Source organism: Carassius carassius, chromosome 20, assembly GCF_963082965.1.
Source record: "Carassius carassius chromosome 20, fCarCar2.1, whole genome shotgun sequence".
Classification (NCBI taxonomy): domain Eukaryota; kingdom Metazoa; phylum Chordata; class Actinopteri; order Cypriniformes; family Cyprinidae; genus Carassius; species Carassius carassius.
In genome coordinates, this window is record NC_081774.1 from 7,813,498 (window position 1) to 7,834,120 (window position 20,623).

General features: G+C 37.7%; 1 protein-coding gene across 3 annotated transcripts in view; it reads left to right on the top strand.

Moving 5' to 3' along the window:
- zgc:110158 (uncharacterized protein LOC553590 homolog) overlaps positions 1-20,623 on the top strand; it is a 66,613-nt gene that overhangs the window by 25,512 nt on the left and 20,478 nt on the right. For all 3 annotated transcript variants that reach the window (XM_059501462.1, XM_059501461.1, XM_059501460.1), the window contains exon 5: positions 19,955-20,044. In XM_059501462.1, coding sequence (XP_059357445.1) covers positions 19,955-20,044 — 90 coding nt within the window. The remainder of the gene's footprint in view (positions 1-19,954; positions 20,045-20,623) is intronic.

The following is a 20,623-nucleotide window of genomic DNA, read 5'->3' on the forward strand; positions in this document are numbered from 1 at the left end:
AAAGCGAAGAGAGTTGAGAGAAATGGAAAAAGAAATAAGAGAGAAAGGGAAGGAAAGAAATAAGGAAAAACAAAGATCTCAGATTTTTAGCATCATTACTCTAGTCCTCGGTGTCACATGATCCTTCAGAAATCATTCTAATATGCTGATTTGGTGCTCAAGAAATGTTTCTTATTATTTTAATGTCATTTAAATTTTATTATTATTGATTTTTTTTTATCCTAGAATATTATTCACTTATATTTGACTAACTTATTTTATTTTCATAGTTGTTTACTTGGAGAATATTTACACAGCTTGGTTTATCACATGGCCGATCTGCTTACACTTTTATGCAGATTGTGCTTCCTCTGAGTCCAGTCCATTGGAGCTCTCTGCCAATTTTAAATCGATAAAGTGAATTCGCCGTAATGTAGAGCAGTACGCTACGGACAATTAGATGCATGTGATGCTGCAAGCTGCTCTGGTTCTGCACGCTGTGTGACGGTTGCACACACACTCACGGTGTTGACCCACTAATTAGTTAGATCACATGTCTAAATTCTTATGGATTTTGCATTAGCACAAATGAAGTGTTTGACTGTAATTTCATTCGTTTAGTTGTTAATAAAGACGCTGGAAAGTTGCAGTGATCAGACGAGTGACCTGACAGGATCAGTCACTCACTGAAGGCTCATGTCTCTGCCTGTTTGTGCACGCCAAAATATTCTGGAGTCAGTCAGTGCTGCGTTAATGATTTGGATATTTATGTTGGATATTGAGTTGAGTTGAACCAGCTTTTCCTTTTTGCCCTCATCTTTTTTTCTTTTCTTGCTTTTATTTTTGTCTCTTTTACTTTTTCTCCCTTTCTGTTTTAAAGTTGAGATGTGGTACTCATGTGTTTCTTTTCTTTTCTTTCTTTCTTTCTTTCTTAATTTTCTCCTTTAATTAGTCTGTGTCATGTTGGTCATTTATTTCTTTTAATTTTCCTTTTTGTTTGTTTTTTCTTTTCTTATTTTCTTGTGTATTCCTTTACGCTGTTTTTCTTTCCATTTTTGCTTTCTATTTTCATTTAATTCTTTCTTTCTTTCTTTCTTTCTTAATTTTCTACTTTATTCATATCAGTTTGACGTGTGACGCGTTTCTTTTATTTCTTATTTTAATTTATTTTTTCTTCTTTTTTTGGGTTTTCCTTTACTCTCTTTCCTTTACATATTTCATTTTTTACCTTTTCTTTTCATCTCCTTTATACCCCCCACCCCACTTTTCCCATATTTTGTCTTTCTTTAAAACAATTCTTTTTTATGTTTCCTGCTTTTTTCCACTTTAGATTGAGCTATGATGCTCATGTGGGTGTTACAAGTTTGAGTGCAGCTTGCAACATTTCCAGAATCTTTTCTTCTTTTCTCTCTCACTTTTCACTGTCTGTGAATGTTTAAAATCACCAAAGAAAAGAAAACATAGAAAGCTTTTAAATCTGTTCTGTATCTAGTTCCTCATGACTTCATCAGCATTGAAACTTGCAGTAATGACTAGAGGATTTTAATGTTTGTAAAAGCTGCAAGATTAACATTTTATTCCACAAATAGATTTATTTCCTTTTTTTAATCCAAGTCATTCTCGTTACGGAGGAATGCATTTCTGCTCTGCTCACTGATGTCTGTGAGCTTCTCCCCCATGAATTAATGAGGGTCTTCTTGATGGAGACGGAGAGTAAGGAATCTGCTCTTTTAGATGCATTCTCAGCCATTCTTCAACCTCTGGATTTGTTTTTAATGTGGTCTTTGGTATAAACCGATCTAGCGCAGACAGACTCAAATTGGCCGTTTCCGCATGTACAGCATGCATACGTTTGGCATGGTGTCCATGGCAATATTAATGTGCAACATATTGCTGTTCTTAGTGATATAGACCATCCTTGGCTCTTTGTCGTCCTCTGTCATCTGAATACATTGTCATGTCACAACGTTTGAACGTTTTCTTCCATATTTCATTTTCTATTTTTGTTACCATTGTAATTCAAGGGATGGTCATGGTGGACAACTGATTGACTAATTAAAAAACACCAATTGTAGTCCTCTGGTTTACTATAAGAATCCCTTTTTGCACAACTGTTGGGATTGTAATGCTGATTAGTGGAGTTAAAAAGCGACCTAAAGAGGATTGAGTTGACTGACCAGTCTAACCATTGGTCTTCATTGTAGGGTTAATAACTCAAGGTTGCAGGTGTGTGTCAGAGAGGTCACAGGATCACCGCAGGGCCAGTGTGAATGTCATGACTAACATGATGAACAGGCAATTAACCTGACACAAACATGCTTAAACACTGCTCCCAGTCAAAGCTAGTTTCATTCATAAAGTTACAAATTGGCCTCGTGAACTTCAAACCAAAGCAGCGTTCTGTTTTTTGTTTTTGTTTTTTTATACATATTTTCCCAATAATATATAAAAATTTGGAGGTCTTAGTTTTAGTGTGTTTTGGTAAGCTAGGGTATTAAAAAAAAATTCTGCATTGATCATATTATTGTAATTATATGCTAAACTTGTTGAACTATGTTTGCAAACAGTAATTGTTTAACAATGTTGCTGTTGTAGTTTATTAAATCGAAAGTGTTCTCAGACACTGCTGGTATAAATGTTTGTGCACATTCATCATATTGTCACAAGTATTAGTTTTTTCAAACAGAGATTGTTTAATCAACATTTCATTTTTGCCTGCCACTGTTGTAGAAGTTTTCCCAGACAGCTTCTCTATTTGTGGCTTACATTTTACAGTGATGGTCAACTTATTGACTATTCCAAAAACCCACCAGTCGTTTAGTGAGGTCAGCTTATAAAGAACAGTTACATTTTTCTCTCATTTTTTCTTTCTGACTTCATTTTCGGAATTCTTTCTTTCTTTCTTTCTTTCTTTCTTTCTTTCCTCTAATTGTTACGGTAGTTTCTTTTTGAATTGCTTAGGGAAGTCGTGGGAAGTCGTGGCCTAATGGTTAGAGAGTCGGACTCCCAATCGAAAGGTTGTGAGTTCGAGTCCCGGGCTGGCAGGAATTGTGGGTGGGGGGAGTGCATGTACAGTTCTCTCTCCACCTTCAATACCACGACTTAGGTGCCCTTGAGCAAGGCATCGAACCCCCAACTGCTCCCCGGGCGCTGCAGCATAAATGGCTGCCCACTGCTGCGGGTGTGTGCTCACAGTGTGTGTGTGTGTTCACTGCTCTGTGTGTGTGCATTTCGGATGGGTTAAATGCAGAGCACAAATTCTGAGTATGGGTCACCATACTTGGCTGAATGTCACTTCACTTTCTTTTCTTTCTAATTTTTTTTTCAATTTCTTACTAAATATAATTTTTCCAAACTTCAAAAAAATGACATTCATCCGTTCATTCATCCACTTAACAGCCACACACATGCAGACAGATGTCTTCGAGAATTGCGTTGTACGTCTAGTTTAAAATAGACCACAAATGTTTCTCAAGAACTCTGTGTTCTCTCAGTTTGACAAACTTTAACTAAGTCTAATAGTTGTTTGGACTATACTGTCCCACAAAAGGAGACCCACATGAAATACAGACACGCTGGTGATGCTAGTTACAAACTGTTTGATGCCTTATTCTTGTCCTTTCCAAATCAGATAGCGCAGATTAATACAAATCCATCGTGACACACACACACGAGTTACAGTCGTTCGTTTGCATGTTTGGTCTTCCCCACCAGCGAGTGTGGTTTAGTGAGGGCTGATCATATACACACACTCTTCCTCCCACTAGCTGTGTGTTGTGACGTGTTCTTCTCTCTTTATCTGGCAGCAGTGTGAAGCAGTCACCTCCTGGCATCTTCCGTTCGGTCCTTCTGTCATCAACACCATCAAACTGACACCTCCTTTTTTTAATCTTTTCCTCATTTATATTTATGTTGGAGTGTCTGGAACACGTGCGGTTTGTTTATAACGGAAATCTTACTCCCCCTTTCCCCCACTGACTTATGCTGTGTGTTTTTCCCTATCTTCTCCATGCGCACACATACACACGGATCTGAGGACGAGGGGGTGAAAACCAAGCGGATTACAAAACCAGTTTAATCTGGCTAAGGCACAGAGGGAATTTTCCCTCCCTTTCGCTGCCCCCCCTCCACTCTCCATAGCTCTCTTTCTCCTCTGATGGTGACAGAGAAGGTGACTGAGGAGCAGAGGCTCTGATTGGTTAAATTATGGCACAGATGAGCCGGCCAGACGCAGGCAAAAGTCATCAGTTATCTCACACAAGACCTCCCAGCCCCTGCATTATCAGCCCTTAATGTGCTCACTTCATATTCACGCAGGAGTTATTGCTTCGGACTCGCAGAAGGGAGATGGAGTGTCTTCGCCGAGCTGCTTTTACCTCAGCACTGAACACCTGAGGGGCTCAAATGACTGTTTGAGGTATCACGGTTTATGTAATGGAAGTCTAAATGATAGTCTGAAGTCAGTGGACAAAGACATCTGTTATTTTTCCTCAGGCCAGACCGCCTCCTCTTTGTGTGTTTCAGAGTTTAAAGTGACATCTCTCATGTCCTGTTATGACATATCGCCCCCTTAAGCCAGAGCAGGAAACCCCCTTTTGTTCTCGCAACTGACTTCTATTAGCTACTGGAAACAGTCACATTGAACTTCTGGAGTGAGAGCCAACAAGTTTGCAGGGTTCAAGCCAATCAAGCTATGCCCTTTTTGACAGCGTTTGATATGTGATCTGGCTGGATTGGATTTTCTTACTAATGGTTGATGCTAATTGATCAGCCGAAATAGCTGTGCAACTCTGTTGTATCTCTCCACAGTCTTTTTACTGTTGCATAATAAAAGCTCAAGTTAATATTTAATATCCATTTACTTATTTATTTGATAAGTTAGCAGGATAATGTTAAGTCAGCACATCATTATCTTAAAATAAACCACATAATGGTAATAATGATCATCCTGTTGAGTCCTGTTGAGTTTATTGAATTTAGAAATGTATCAAAGCAAACTATATTTATTTATATATATATATATATATATATACACTCACCTAAAGGATTAATAGGAACACCATACTAATAATGTGTTTGACCCCCTTTCGCCTTCAGAACTTCCTTAATTCCACGTGGCATTAATTCAATAAGGTGCTGAATGCATTCTTTAGAAATGTTGGCCCATATTTATAGGATAGCATCTTGCAGTTGATGGAGATTTGTGGGATGCACATCCAGGGCACGAAGCTCCCATTCCACCACATCCCAAAGATGCTCTATTGGGTTGAGATCTGGTGACTGTGGGGGCCATTTTAGTACAGTGAACTCATTGTCATGTTCAAGAAACCAATTTGAAATGATTCGAGCTTTGTGACATGGTGCATTATCCTGCTGGAAGTAGTCATCAGAGGATAGGTACATGGTGGTAATAAAGGGATGGACATGGTCAGAAACAATGCTCAGGTAGGCCGTGGCATTTAAACAATGCCCAATTGGCACTAAGGGGCCTAAAGTGTGCCAAGAAAACATCCCCCACACCATTACACCACCACCACACGCCTGCACAGTGGTAACAAGGCATGATAGATCCATGTTCTCATTCTGTTTACGCCAAATTCGGACTCTACCATCTGAATGTCGCAACAGAAATCAGCAGGCAACATTTTTCCAGTCTTCAACTGTCCAATTTTGGTGAGCTCGTGCAAATTGTAGCCTCTTTTTCCTATTTGTAGTGGAGATGAGTGGTACCCGGTGGGGTCTTCTGCTGTTGTAGCCCATCCGCCTCAAGGATGTGCGTGTTGTGGCTTCACAAATGCTATGCTGCATACCTCGGTTGTAACGAGTGGTTATTTCAGTCAAAGTTGCTCTTCTATCAGCTTGAATCAGTTGGCCCATTCTCCTCTGACCTCTAGCATCAACAAGGCATTTAGGCCCACAGGACTGCCGCACACTGGATGTTTTTCCCTTTTCACACCATTCTTTGTAAACCCTAGAAATGGTTGTGCGTGAAAATCCCAGTAATTGAGCAGATTGTGAAATACTCAGACCGGCCCGTCTGGCACCAACAACCATGCCACGCTCAAAATTGCTTAAATCACCTTTCTTTCCCATTCTGACATTCAGTTTGGAGTTCAGGAGATTGTCTTGACCAGGACCACACCCCTAAATGCATTGAAGCAACTGCCATGTGATTGGTTGATTAGATAATTGCATTAATGAGAAATTGAACAGGTGTTCCTAATAATCCTTTAGGTGAGTGTGTGTGTCTATATATATATATATATATATATATATATATATATATATATATATATATATATATATATATATATATACAAACAAATTTACTCAGTATTTACTCTAGTTTACTAAAATATTAGCAGAAAAGGTGCATTGTGCATTGACAAAGTCAGGAATAGCACTTGTTTTAACCTGTAAACCCAAATTAGCCAAATATTGGCCATACCTATATAATTATTTTCTCAGCTGAGTTCTCTCTCTTGCACGGTTTCTTCTTTGCTTCTTACTTTCTGTTTTTCACACACTCGTTCTTTCTTTTCTCCCTCTTTTATCTCTTTCTTTCCCCCCACTGTCTTCTTGATCTGGGATGCCTGGGGGACGGAGTGCAGACAGGACCCGTCTCCATGGCAACAGCTTCGGCAAGCTGCTGACACCCATCCCCTGTTGGTAAAGGGTGGATGGGGGGTGTTCGACAGGGGGGAGGGAGGAAGAGGCAAGCGACACTATTCTCTCTCTTGAGACTCGGCGGCCTGTGCATTCACTCACAGAATTAGCATAGAGCAGGAAGGGGGACGGGTGTGTGTGTGTGTGTGTGTGTGTGTGTGTGTGTAAGAGTGTGTTGGGGGTACGACTCTCTCCAGGGTCTTAAAGCCTCTGGGTCTAGGTCAGTCTGTTGCATGGAGGTTTGCACTGTCATTGTTTGTATTATATTGTGTTGTATTATTTTTATCTTTTGTAAAAATATAACATGGTAACCATTATTTTTAACAGATGTTATTTTTAGAGTTATTATAAAGTCAATTTAGGAGAGATAGACGGTTATTATTCCTTATTGACAAACATATGACACCCGTTCAAGGTTTTGGGTTGGTAAGTTTTTTTTTAATGTTTAAAGGAAGTCTCTTATGTTCACCAGGGATGCATTTATTTGATCAAAATTTGCAGTAAAAAACAGTAATTTTGTGAAAATATTATTACAGTTTAAACGCAATCCTTGAAATGAAAATGAAATCATTTAAATATGCTGAATGGTGCTCAAGAAACATTTCTTATTATGATCAGTGATGATTCTTTAATGAATAGAAAGAACAACATTTATTTGAAACTAACATTTTCTCAACTGGCACTTTTTATCATAAAAAAACAAAAAAAACAAATCATACCTCAAACTGATGGTTGAATTATAATATAATATATTAGAATATAAATGGTTTTCTGCTTTATTGGTTCTATTTTATTGTTGTTTTTATCTTATGTTATTGTATTATGTAAAATATTCATAACGCATGTCAAAAAGTAGAAAACAACTTTTTTTCATGAGATCTCAAAATTAAATATTAAGCCATCAAGAACCACTGAATAGTCCCACTGAAATGTAATATAATAAAAAAAAATCTCCAAAAAATTCATGAAGCTTCTTGTACTGAGATTCCATACACATTAATCATGGTTTCCCAAGTGAAATTAATGTAATATTGGTGTTGTGGCAGTAACCATGGTTTTTATGGTAAAATTGAGTAAAGGCAAAGTTTCCTGGTATACTTTGAGGCTTACTGGTTTTCCATGATGATTCTTAAGAACATGCTTTTAGAATGACATTAGATGTTTCACATAATTGAAAATATGCTGCTAAAGTATTTGTAGCTTTGTGCATCTAGCAACCGTACCCTGTAATGACAGTATGTCAGCGTAGACATGATTACAAATGACATGGAAGTTTCTTTAAACATTCACAGTGTGCGTGCATGAGATATACCTCAAATCAGATCCAGAAGTTGGATGGAAAAGGAGCGTCAACGGTAGGGGAGGGGTTAAACATCTAAAGGAAAACAGAGATCACTGTAAATGTATAGTTAATGCCTAACACACCCTATACAACACACTCAAGCACACACTCTTTTGCCTCTTGTTGTGTAACGCTGTCTCACACGCACCAACATAACGGAGGAGAGCGAGAGAGAGAGAGAGAGGGATGAAATTCCATGACATTGAGGGATTGATAAAGCTGTATGTGCTGTGGTGTGTGGCATGTCCTGCAGGGATATTTTGAGGTGTGTTGTTATTTATTTATGGAGATGCTGGTGCTGGTTGCCCCAATGACATGCAAGTGCCTGTTTGCAAGCTGCCAGCTGCCATGAGGAAGCCCTGACAACTTTATTCGACTCCACGCTCTTTGTCTGCAGCATCTCATCAGGGCCAAAGCAGATTTAAACACCACACGGTTGTTCTCAAATTATTTTTGTGAAGAAATTATGGGATTTCTCACTCAAAAATTTAAGTTCTGTCTTCATTTACTCACCCTCATGTCATTCTTACTGACTTTCTTCTATAGAACACAAAAGGATATATGTATTTTTTGTCCATAAAGTGAAAGTCAATGGAGTAATATATATATATATATATATATATATATATATATATATATATATATATATATATATATATATATATATATATATATATTGTATCTTTAAAAAAAAATTGTATGTATGTATGTGTGTCTATATATAGGGTTTCACAAAAAAATAACATGAGGGTTAGGGGTGGGAGAAAAGATTGATTCTCCGATGCATCGCGATTCTCTCTTCAATGATTCTGAATTGATTCTTAACATTTGAGAATCGATTCTGAGCTTGTTTATTTTTCCCGAATATGACACTTGTGCGAGCTAAAGACGCGGATGGCTTCAATGCATAGAATTTGCGCTGTGAGACATGTGTGCATTGCTTGACAATCTGTGCTTCCACCCGCCGTGTTTTATTTTAGATATGCTCTAATTTATGCTGTTTGGAATGCAGTACTATTAAATGCACGAGACTCGCGCACTGACAGACTTTCACGTGTGCTTTGTGTTTGTTGTCCTGAAGCTCAATTGCGGCTGCGGTTAAATGCACTTTCATTTTTTTTATACTTTTACATGAAATTGATGTACACACAGACAGTTACGTTTTTCAGAGCAGGACAAAATATCTGATATCAAAATAGATCTGTGCGTGAATGCAGCCTGTTAAAGCTGCCACTTTCTATGATCTCATTAGTAATAATCAAACGGCAATAATGCTGAGGAAAAAAAGAAAAATCCTCAACTATTGTCTGTACACTTTCGGATACTTGAACACTTATTTTAAATAAGTAATTGTTTAAAAAAAGAACCTAGAGAACCTAGAGAAAAGAACCTTTCAGACCCTATATTTTTAAGATGGGAGTACAGACATACAGAGATTCCAACTAGAAAAGCATATAACTGCAGTTTTAAGATGTAAAGTTGTAAAGATTTATTTGCACAGCAGAAGAATTAATTGGGTCAAAAATGTAGATCAAGAATAGTTTTGGAATTGTATCGTGACTACCAGAATTGGATCGGATCATGAAGTGCCTGAAGATTCCCACCCCTAATAGATGTACAGGTTGTATGACAACATTGTGATGCATCATTAATCGTAATCGAATCGAATCGTGAGATACCCATAGATTCCCACCCCTAATGAGGGTGAGTAAATGATGACAGAAGTTTGTTTTTGGATGAACTGTCTCTTTAAATAAATCTTGTTGATTAATTCTTTTATTTAGCAATATAATTCCATTATGTCAAGTAATGAGGTAATTTAAGTTATTTACAGGCAGGTCATACTATATGAAGTTAAAAGGTAGGGAAGTGTATTTGCTGCAGAGTGCCTCCTGTCTCTTTTAGCGCTATATTACAGTCAGGCAGTTTCATAGACCACCAGTAGCTTCTGTAAAGCTTGAGATGGCTGTGTCTGGTGTCCTGTCAGCCCATCCTCTGAGCTCTTGCACTCTTTATGGGTTGAGATCAGGCTTTACACTGGATTAAGAGATGTTGTGGCCGGTTGTTTATCTGACCTGTATGTGCGCCCTGGTGAGGACATTAGTGGAAAGCTTGCTCGGAGCACGCAGGAGGTTCTGCACCAAAGCTGGGCACTCGAAACATGTGCCCGTCCAAATTATTTTGGGCATGGAGAGGTCATCGAAGTTTAAGCAAGGCTGAAGTGAGCAAGTGTAGAGGAAATCTCTAGTTGACCACCTGTGTCAGCCAACTGTGCCAATGGTGAGTGAATGTGTGAAGAATATCTCATTGCAAAAAAAGTGGTTTATTTTTGTTTGTTTATTGTCTTTGCAATATTGTGAACCTATTAAAGACGCCTTCCTCTCCTACAACTTGTTTTGCCTGCCTGCTTAGTTTCTTGAAATGCCATATTGTTTTGTATAATTTTAGTTAACTATGTGTTATGTATGGTATTGGTCAAAACTTTGCCACTAACAAAATTGTTTCATTAAGAAGCAAAGTAGTGAGAAGACACAGAATTTTAAATATGCTCCCATATATAATCTCATCCCAAGGGCCCACAGTGTTCATCCATACTCTTTGTGTCACTTTAAAAGTGTGAGGAGGACTTGTTGCACGTTTGAGCCCAGGCCAGTGTGCAAGCCAAAGTCTTATGGGTGACAAAAATTTATTAAATTGGCTCATCCTAACATGTTTCAGTTTTATGAGCTTCACGTTTCTTACTTTTCTCTACCTCTTAGTGACACAGTCAAACCTTGGTTCAGTATGTCATAGAGTATCACTATACCAAAATTTTCATAGTCAATTGACATACTTGCGAAGTGAAATAATGCTGTGATAATGATGCAGTTGTTGAACACGCTCACTTATTTCATTATGAAAGTTAAATGTTGAACACAAAAGAAGATATGGATTTTTTTCCCTACAGTGACAGTCAATGGGGTCAAAAGGAAAATGTGTCATGTCCCATTATAGTAACAAATTGCATTTTAAGTTTAAATTAAAAACAGGTATTTTTTTATTATTTCATTTCATATTATTATCAGATTTAAAATGCATCTTTGGTGTGCAAGTAAAAAAAAAAAATAGTCTAACCTTAAACCTTTCAATGAAACCTTTGAAGTGTATATTTATTATTCAATTATAAAAAAATATATTAACTTTTGTTACAATTATTTTAAAAAAATTGAAACGTTATTATATTTGAGTCTTAACTCCATTCATATCGATGTGTCAGTTGGTGGTATTCACATTATATCCACAGTAGAAAATTCATCATGTGTTGCCTCTGGATTAAGGGAGCAAGTTCCAGTGTTACTGTACATAATATTCTTTCTTTCAGTCCTGCCTTGTATCTTTTAGCCGAGGCATTGCCTGTAACTCTCCCCGAAGCTACGAGTTTAAAAGTGCACTGCCTCATTTTGCATTGCGAATTTTCTGTGGGCCAAAAGGTTCGCTCCAAGGTGTCGTTGACCCCCTCTTACCCCGGTCACAGAGGAATCGGACACTGTGAACGCACACCAGAAACTCCTTGGTGCTCTCCCTGTACTGTTCTCCATCCCTCTCCTGTTTCTCTTCTGCATAACTGCTTCTCTCCCCACCCCTCCCTCCCTCTCAGTGCCTAATTAATGGCATTAATTATCTCCAATTAGCAGTGTGGTCTTGGCAGCCGTTTCTGTCCCCTCATTTCTTTTGTTTCACAGAGGTCTGTGACACAGTATTCTCCCTGTGGGGCTGTCACCGGCCTAATGAAAGGCTACAAGGCCTGGCTTTCACCTCTCTCTCTCTTTCTCTCGTTCTGTTAGAGTACTTCAGCACGTTAGCCTCATTAGCGGTAGTTCACAGCGTCAGAGTTAAGTTTGCCGAGGCAGATCTGCTGTGTGTTTTCCCACACAGGTGTTTATCTCTGTCTTATCTGTGGGGTGGGTCAGCACTCACCGGTATGTGTGGCTCATGTGAACGGACATGCTTAAATATTTAAAAAGTTTTTGTTTATATTCTGATGGTTATGACTTACTGCAAAATGAAATCAGCATCTCCATGAAGCTTGTCATCAGATGGAAGCATAAAGTGCTCCAAAATCTCCTGGTAGATGGCTGCATTGACTTTGGAGTTGATAAAACACAATGGATCAACACCAGTATATGTCATGGCGCCCAAATCATCTCTGACTTCAGTAACTTCACACTGAACTTTGGATTTTGTGCCTCTCCAGTCTTCCTTCAGACTCCAGACCTTGATTTCCAAATGAAATGCTAAATTTAATTTAATCTGAAAATAGGACTGTGGACCACCACTGAGCAACAGTCCAGTTCTTTTTCTCCTTACCCCAGGTGAAATGTTTCTGATGTTTTTTTTTCTGGTTCAGGAGTGGCTTGGTTCTAGGAATGGGACAGTTGTAGCCCTTTTCCTAAAGATGTCTGAGTGTGGTGACTCTTGATGCACTGACTCCGGCTTCAGTCCACTCCTTGTGAAGCTCTCCCAAGTTCTTGAATCGGCTTTTCCTGACAATCTTCCCAAGGCTGTGGTCATCCCTGTTGCTTGTGCACCTTTTCCTACCCCACTTTTTCCTTACAGTTAACTTCCTATGAATATATTTTGATACAGCACTCTGTGAACAGCCACCCCTTTTAGCAATGAACTTCTGTGGCTTACCCTCCTTGTGGAGGGTGTTGATGGTAAGTAATCAAACTAATCAAGCTCAAAATGAAATATTCAAATTTTTGAGATACTGAATTTTTAGTTTTCCTAAGCTATAAGTTGTAACCATCAGAATTAAAACAAAAAAAATTCTTAAAATATTTCAGTTTGTTTGCAATGAATCTAGAATATAAGAATTTTTTTTTTTTATTAAATTATAAAAAATAAAATACCTTTTCCATGATTTTTTGAGATGCACCTGTAATGATACAGAAACTTTTACAAATACTGTAACACATGTATTGCTTATTGTTATTTAATGTTAGTTTAGCCCCCCCCCCCCCCCCCCACCCAGTGTTGCCAAGTCTGCAGTTTTCCCACGGAATTGGGCTACTTTTATACTGTTATTTGATTTCGTTGTGATTATGATTACTCTTTCCCTAAGAATGTTAGTTTTGGCAATGATTGCAATTGGGGTGGTTTTGTTATGCATACCTGGCATCCCTGATTACCCCCTCCTCTTTATTGCACTATTGTTCTTATTTGCTATGGTGCTACAAGTGTGACTTCTATCCATAAACAAACATTTTAAACTGACTAAAGATGGAACATTACACCGATACATTTTTAGCACAGACGACCTGTACAAAAAGGTTTTAGGCCCAGATTGTTTACATACATAGGAAGGATTTAAGTTCTGGTTGATCTGTGGTTGAATAAGCTTTAGTTAGTGGACTATCTTCACCTCACGACTGACTTTCACTTAACTTACCTTCACACCTTCTTACACACACACATCTCCCATTCAGTTAACGACACATCTGCCTGCAGCTTGATTATGCATGCAGGTCTCTCCAGCTAATCTTTATAGACTCAACTACAGCTACAAAGGAGAGGTATGGAGAGATGGGAACAGAATGAAAGGGAAGAGAGATGCATGGGACTGAGAAAAGCAGGATATGAATGACATCAGGAGTGATTTGGAGAGGAGGAGATGTGGAAAGGTTAAGGACGCTGGACTGAGTTGAAGGGTCCGATCCTTGCCTCCCGCTTTGCACTCTGCCCGCTGAATAATTTTTTTATAACCTGCACAGCCGCTTAGAGGTCTGTCCTCAAAGAAGAGTGTATTTACAGGAGCGAGTCATTCAGGGATGCCACAGGTCCTGCTACTCGGCCCGATAACATTTAGATATGTGAAGTTTTAATTGACTGAACTTCAGCTTGAAATGTAAATGAATGAGAGAGGCAGCCTTGGTGGTGTTTTTATCAAGCTTAGTTTCTTAAGAGCTGTTTGTTTGTTTGTGAGTGGGAGTGTGGTGTGTAGGAACTGGTTTGCAAAGAAACCGGAGGACACAAAAAAATTATAAATAAGCCATAATGTGTCATGGTATTAAAAAAACAGACCGTTCTTTGATGTTTTTGGACATGATGCCATAGCAACATTTTTGGACACTACTATGATGTCAACACCATGATAATCTTTGGAAGGCAAATCATTTTTCATTATTTTTTTTCATAGAAATGACAGTTTTTCCCTCTTTTAACTCTAGTATTTACAGGAAAATTCAAAATATTGCTGTATTTTACTTCAAAATACTGGATTGAACTTCTTGGGCCCTATAATACACCCGGCGCAATGCAACGCAAGGCGTAGCGCAAGTGTGTTTGCTAGTTTCAGTCTGGCGCCATTCACATTTTCCCCTTCCAGCGCCATGTCGTTTAATTAATAAAAGCATTTGTGCCCATTTGTCCATGGGCGTGCTGGTCTAAAAAAGAGGTGTGTTCAGGCACATTGCTGGCGCAATGCTATTTTAAGGAGCTGAAAATAGACTGCGCCATAGACCAACTCAAACCTGGTCTAAAGTCTGCCGTATATATATAAATGCCTACATGTCATAATCAGAATTAGGCTATCTATTTGCTCGCACACAAGCAGCTCCGTTTTATCTCGGAGACACGTTCTGTCTTTGCGCTTTCCAAATTCCGCCATGTAAATAGCAAATCCATCATGGCACGAGCGCAACTGGCTCTAAAGAGAATGGAAGATGAGACTCTGACTGGTTTATTGCACGTTACGCCCAAAAAACACCCATTACTCATTAAGAGAATAGGGACAACCCGTTTAGACCATGCCCTGGACATGCCAACCGTTTTTCCGTCATTAAAATAGCAAAAGTGGATTTGGACATGCCCTGAGTGCACCTGCGCCGTGCGCTTTACACTTTGTGTTTAGATCGTTAAAATAGGGCCCCTTAAGTCAAAAATGTATATCTTAAATTCTCACATGAACAATTTTGGTCTATAATCACACATAATCAAAATGTGAGAAGGAAAAATATGTTATTTTTTAATTATGGTTAAGTAGAATAAATAAATCTTAACACTGTATGTATGATATATGTTATAATATTTAAACACAAAATATATAAATTATTATATAATTATTATATATATATTTGTATTTATCTATCTATCTATCTATCTATATATATATATATATATATATATATATATATATATATATATATTAGTGCTGTCAAACAATTAATCGCGATTAATCACATCCAAAATAAAAGTTTTTGTCTACATAATATTTATGTGTGTATTGTGTATATTTATAATGTATATATAAATACACATGTCCATGTGCGGTATAAAGTTCAGAAAAATATGTTTATATATTAAATATATATGAAAATAAATGTATATATGTTGCAAATACATGTAAATATTTTTTTTAAATATACTGCATGTGTGTATATATATAATAAATGTACACAGTACACACACACATGTAAAAAACATTTTTTATTTTGGATACGATTTATCGCGACTAATAGCTTGATGGCACTATATATATTTGTATTTATATCAATATATATATATATCATAATTTAATCTATTTAATATATATTTTATAGTTATTTTACTTGTGTACAATACCATGATATTTCTATATGATACTCTTACCATGGTAATTATTATTATTATTTTTTTATCAGAGACGTGTGTCTCTTTTGTCAAGCACTGGTTGGCGAATATTAGTTTTGCAACTGGTGTTGAGATGTAAACCCCAAGCATTTATGCGAACATGCTGGAGTGTTTGTTTACTTGTGCAGTGGGTATTGAGTACCGTGCTGAAGCGTAATACCCGAGAGAGCTTGTTGTGTGTGTATGTTTATGTTTACATGAGTACTGTTATTTAGTGGCTGGTGTAGAGGTGTGTATACTGAAATGAGCTGCTGTTTAATGGCTTGATGAGATGATGGCAGTAATCAGTGAGAAACGAGACGAGCGCTGAAAAGCTTAGTCCCTCCCTTCTCACATGCATGCACACACACACACACATGCACATGCACATGCTCTCCCTACTGGCAGATGATTGACGGCCTGAGGGTTTTAATGGCACTGTAGAGGGAGTGCTGAGGTCGGAGTTGTCATGACAACAAGGCGAAGGAGGCCTCTTTCTCCCCCTCTTCCTCACTCTCTCTTTATGCACCTGAACAGAGCCGCATCTTACTCGCAGGACTGGGTTTACTCACACACACACACACACACACACACACACACACACATACACACACAAACACGCGCACACTACTGCAGTTCTGGTGTCACTCCCCTCTGTCCGCAGTATACACAGCTCTTTGTGTGTTTAAGCATGTGTGTGTATGAAGCCATATCTAGCCACCGCAGTCTCTCTCTCTTTCTCTCCTCGTAAAAAAAGAGCTGGAGCCTGAGCACTAATACTCTCTGGTCGCCCCGGGTTACGGTTCACCACACGCCCCCTGTGCTGCTGTGTTAGCTGGGATTGGTTGGGCTGCCGAGGGGGGACCAAGTGTGAGTGTGTGTGTGTGTGTGTGTGTGGCACAGAGGGTGATGCTGTATAACAGCTCTATAAGAGCCACAGATCTCATGGTGGAACAGGGAACCAGACCCTGTTCACAGACACTCACCTCCCCTGAGTACTGAATCAGTACCAGCCGCCAGTATCACAATGTGTGTGTTCAAGTGCAAACTCTACCATAGTCTTCTTTCTTGTCTGCCATTTAAGTGTGTTTTTGTGTATTACAGCCAGACAATATAAGCTGAGAAGATTATATCTTGATGTTTTTCAACCTTTTGTCAAAAGTTTTTATTTTTTTAAATATTTTTTGAGTTCTTTATGATTACTATGTATTTTCAGAAATGTGTATTTTATAGGTAAAATACAGCTAAAAAACGTCAACTCTCCTTACTCACAAGAATGTTTTTTTTTATGTAAAATTTGTAATTTTATTTAATTGTATGTATGCTTGTGTATAATAATATATATATTATCCTTTATTATTATTAATTTTTTTGTAAAATTTTATTATATGGAAAGTGTGACACTTTTCTGCTGATTGTGGACTTCTGTTGACATTTTTGAGTGATGATGCAAACAAATCATAGTTTTGAATTAAAAAGAACAGTTTGAACAGATTTACAGATACAATTTAAACGGTCAAATCTAATTTTGCTTTTTGCAATTGAATTTAAAAGTCAGAATTTAATGGAAGTAGCAACTGATGTTTTTTTTTTTTTTTTTTTTTTTGATGTACATCCAGTTATATAGAGTCATTAGTGGGCCTTGGTTTAGTTCATTGGTTGTTCTTGGATGGAGGGAGATCTGCTTGCGAGCTTGTAGTCGTTTGAGAGAAAGGGATGGAGTTTAAGTGAACTAAATAATAGGAGATGTCTGACATAATTTACCAAAGAAAAGTCTGTCGTTTCACCAGAAGTTGGAGTGACTTTTCATTTCATCCAACTTAACGTTAATTGAAAGATGAAAGATGCAAACAAATCAGTGAATCATAGTGTTTAATTAATTTAAAATGCCAGGTTGAAGTAATTCACAGAAATGAATCTAACTTGCCAAATCTAATAAGCTAGCATTTTCTACTGAATCTTGAATTACTGTCTTAGCACTGTCATGTTTTTGAGAAACAAGACAAAGAGGAATTGTGAAACTAGTCTAATGACACAGCACATTAAAATCATTACAATGGCAGTAAAATCGTTTTCAATATTTAATATATTGCAGGGACTTCTGTTAACATCTGAGTCGTGATGCAATTTAATCACTGAATCATAGTTTTGAATCGATTCAGTTTGATTCATTTAAAAGGCCAGTTTAATTAGAATTATTTGAACTGCTTCATAGAAATGAATCAAACTCATCAACTTTCGAAGCCGTTTTGCCACTTGAAGTTATTATCTGACAACATCATATTTGCGTGATGCACAACAAATGAGGGATTGTAAAAGTAGTCTTAAATGGTAGGAGGCTTAATTGCCAGATAAAAAGCACATAAAAATGTTGCTTCCTTTAATATCAGCATCAAAATCTTTGAGTATTCCATATATCAGCCTTCCCCAGTGTTTGTGTTTCAGGAGTAAATGGGAGGAGTAGTTCTCTATAGGCTCCGCCCACTGACCCCAAGGGTCATGCGTGTGTGAGAGAGAGACTTTGTGAGTTTGTGTATGTATGTATGTATGTGTTTGAGGTCAGAGGTAGCTGTTTGTACAGTGGCTGTAGAGAGGTTTGAGTTTCAGCAGGGAGTGTGTGAGCCGACTGCCAGCTCTTGCTCTTTAATCTTCCCTCTCTTGCTCTTATTTTTCCTTTATCTTCCCCCCTTTCCCTCCTTGTTTAGTCTCTTTTTCTCTCATTTTCACTCACACATACACAGACGCGCACAATGCACCTCGTCTCCTTCCATCTTCTCTCTCTCCGGTAGAACAGGGCAGACTGGCAAGCGCACACAAGCCCCCAGCAGCAGCAGACTGTTAAAGAGGTTTGAAAGAGGGAACGGGGCCAACGGAGGAAAGGGGCCCCAGTCTCCAAGTGTTCCACTAGCTCAGGAGATTCCACTTGAGGCTCCTCTCGCTCTGTTTGCTTGTTATATGCCCCTTTTACCAGGGGAAGTATGTACACAGATACACAAGAGCCGAGCTGTAGTGCAGGCGTTTTTCTGATGCAAATAAACGTCTCGTGTTAACACTCTTTGAGTTGAATGTGCGGGTTTACCGAGAGTGATTTCACTTGTGTAAATGCACACTGATACTTGGCATTCTGCTCTGTTTTAGAGCCGTGTAGCGAAGTTGTACAGCTTAAAAGCTTTGTTTGCTGTGATTACACAAACTGCAATAGCAAATTCTGCTGTTCTCTTTCTTTATAGTCTGAGTTGTATTGTGTCTGCTCGACTGTTGTTAAAGCATTTATCTCTTGAGACCGTTGATTTATTTCTTCTCCTGCCATATTTGGTTGTTTTATTAGTGTCATGGGTCAATAACATTGTCCTAAAAGCATTTACTTGATTGACAAATCCAGTAAATATTATTACAATTTGAAACAACGTTTCTGTTTTCTGTTCTGTAAGCTTTTAATAAATATATTTTAAAATCGCATTTATTGCTATGATGGGAAAACAGAATTTTAAGCTTTGTGCACATTTTTTCGTTTTATTATGAAAAGTGTGATACTTTTCTTTCTTTTCTTTTTTCAGGATTCTTTGATAAATTGAAAATTAAAAATAGCTGAATATATTTGAAATATAACTTTTTTATATTCCATAAAACATGTATATATTCCATATAAAGTAATCTATATGTATTAGTGCTGTCATATTATTTGTAACTATATACATTCATGTATATATACATAGACATATTCATAATAAATATACACCGTAAACACATATTATGTAAACATAACCCTTTATTTTGGATGTGATTAATCAAGATTAAATGTTTGACAGCACTACTGTATATTAGTATTGAGAATAATTCATTTTTAATTAAACTAAATGTATTATTATATCAAAATGATAAGACATGAAAATAAACGAATCACTTTAATTTCATTTACAAATTAAAACAAAATTCTCGTTTTAAGTTTTTGTTTAAAACATTTGGAACAGAAAATGAAAAAGAAATTAATATAAATGGCAGTTTTTAATGTTGTATGTAATATAAACATATGTAAAAAAAAAATGGCGATTTTTATAAAAAATTAACTAATATGATTAATATCTTTACAAATTTTTTTAAAATTTTTCAACAATATATGAGGACATGATGGAGACAAGTAAATGTACTGCATAACACTCATAATCCAAATATCAGCATCAGGTTTTGAAAAACCTGTGTTTTGATGCCATATTGCCATTGAACCAAACAATGCACTATAAATCATGTCACGTCGAAATCAAAGTAGCATTGGTGTAATATTAGTATTGTATCAGTGTTGTCTAATATCTGTACTTGTTCTCTCTGTCTGTTTCCCAGAGTGCAGCAGCAGCCCCCAGCCCCGTAATGGGCAACATGCCCCCCAACGACGGCATGCCAGGTGGACCCATGCCCCCTGGTTTCTTTCAGGTAAGCACAGCTGCTTTCATTCTCTTCCTTGCCTTCTTTTCCATTCATCACCATGTCACACCTGCTCTACATTCGTTCGCTCATTCATTCATCCATTCATTCACTCTCTCTCGTTCTGTGTGCGCGTGGGCCGCTGGTGGGTCTGTCTGTGGCTGTGGGCGGCTTGACAGCAGCCTGGAGCTCTGCTGTCTGTGTAAGATCATTCTGAACTTCTGTTTTTTCCACACAGTATTATTCCTCACCAGTAAGATGGAGGCTCAGAGCATTGAGTGCTAGTGGAAAGTAGCTGTATCACACTTCCCATCTCAAGTTATTGAGACCCCAATAGTTACCAAACAGCTAATATCTGGAGTTTTGATGTTTGTGTTATACGGCTCCCATAATGAATCAATGGAAACAGTTGCTGCTGATTACCAATTAACTGTTACAAAACATTTAACTGTGGCTCTAAGTAAATGAATGAATGGGATTTTCACTCTTCATGTGCTTTTGAATGACTTTGTGCCTCTTTAAAATCTTTTGTTGTATTTCTTTCTTCCTTGCTAAGCTTTCTCCTCTTTCTTTCTCATACCTCTATCC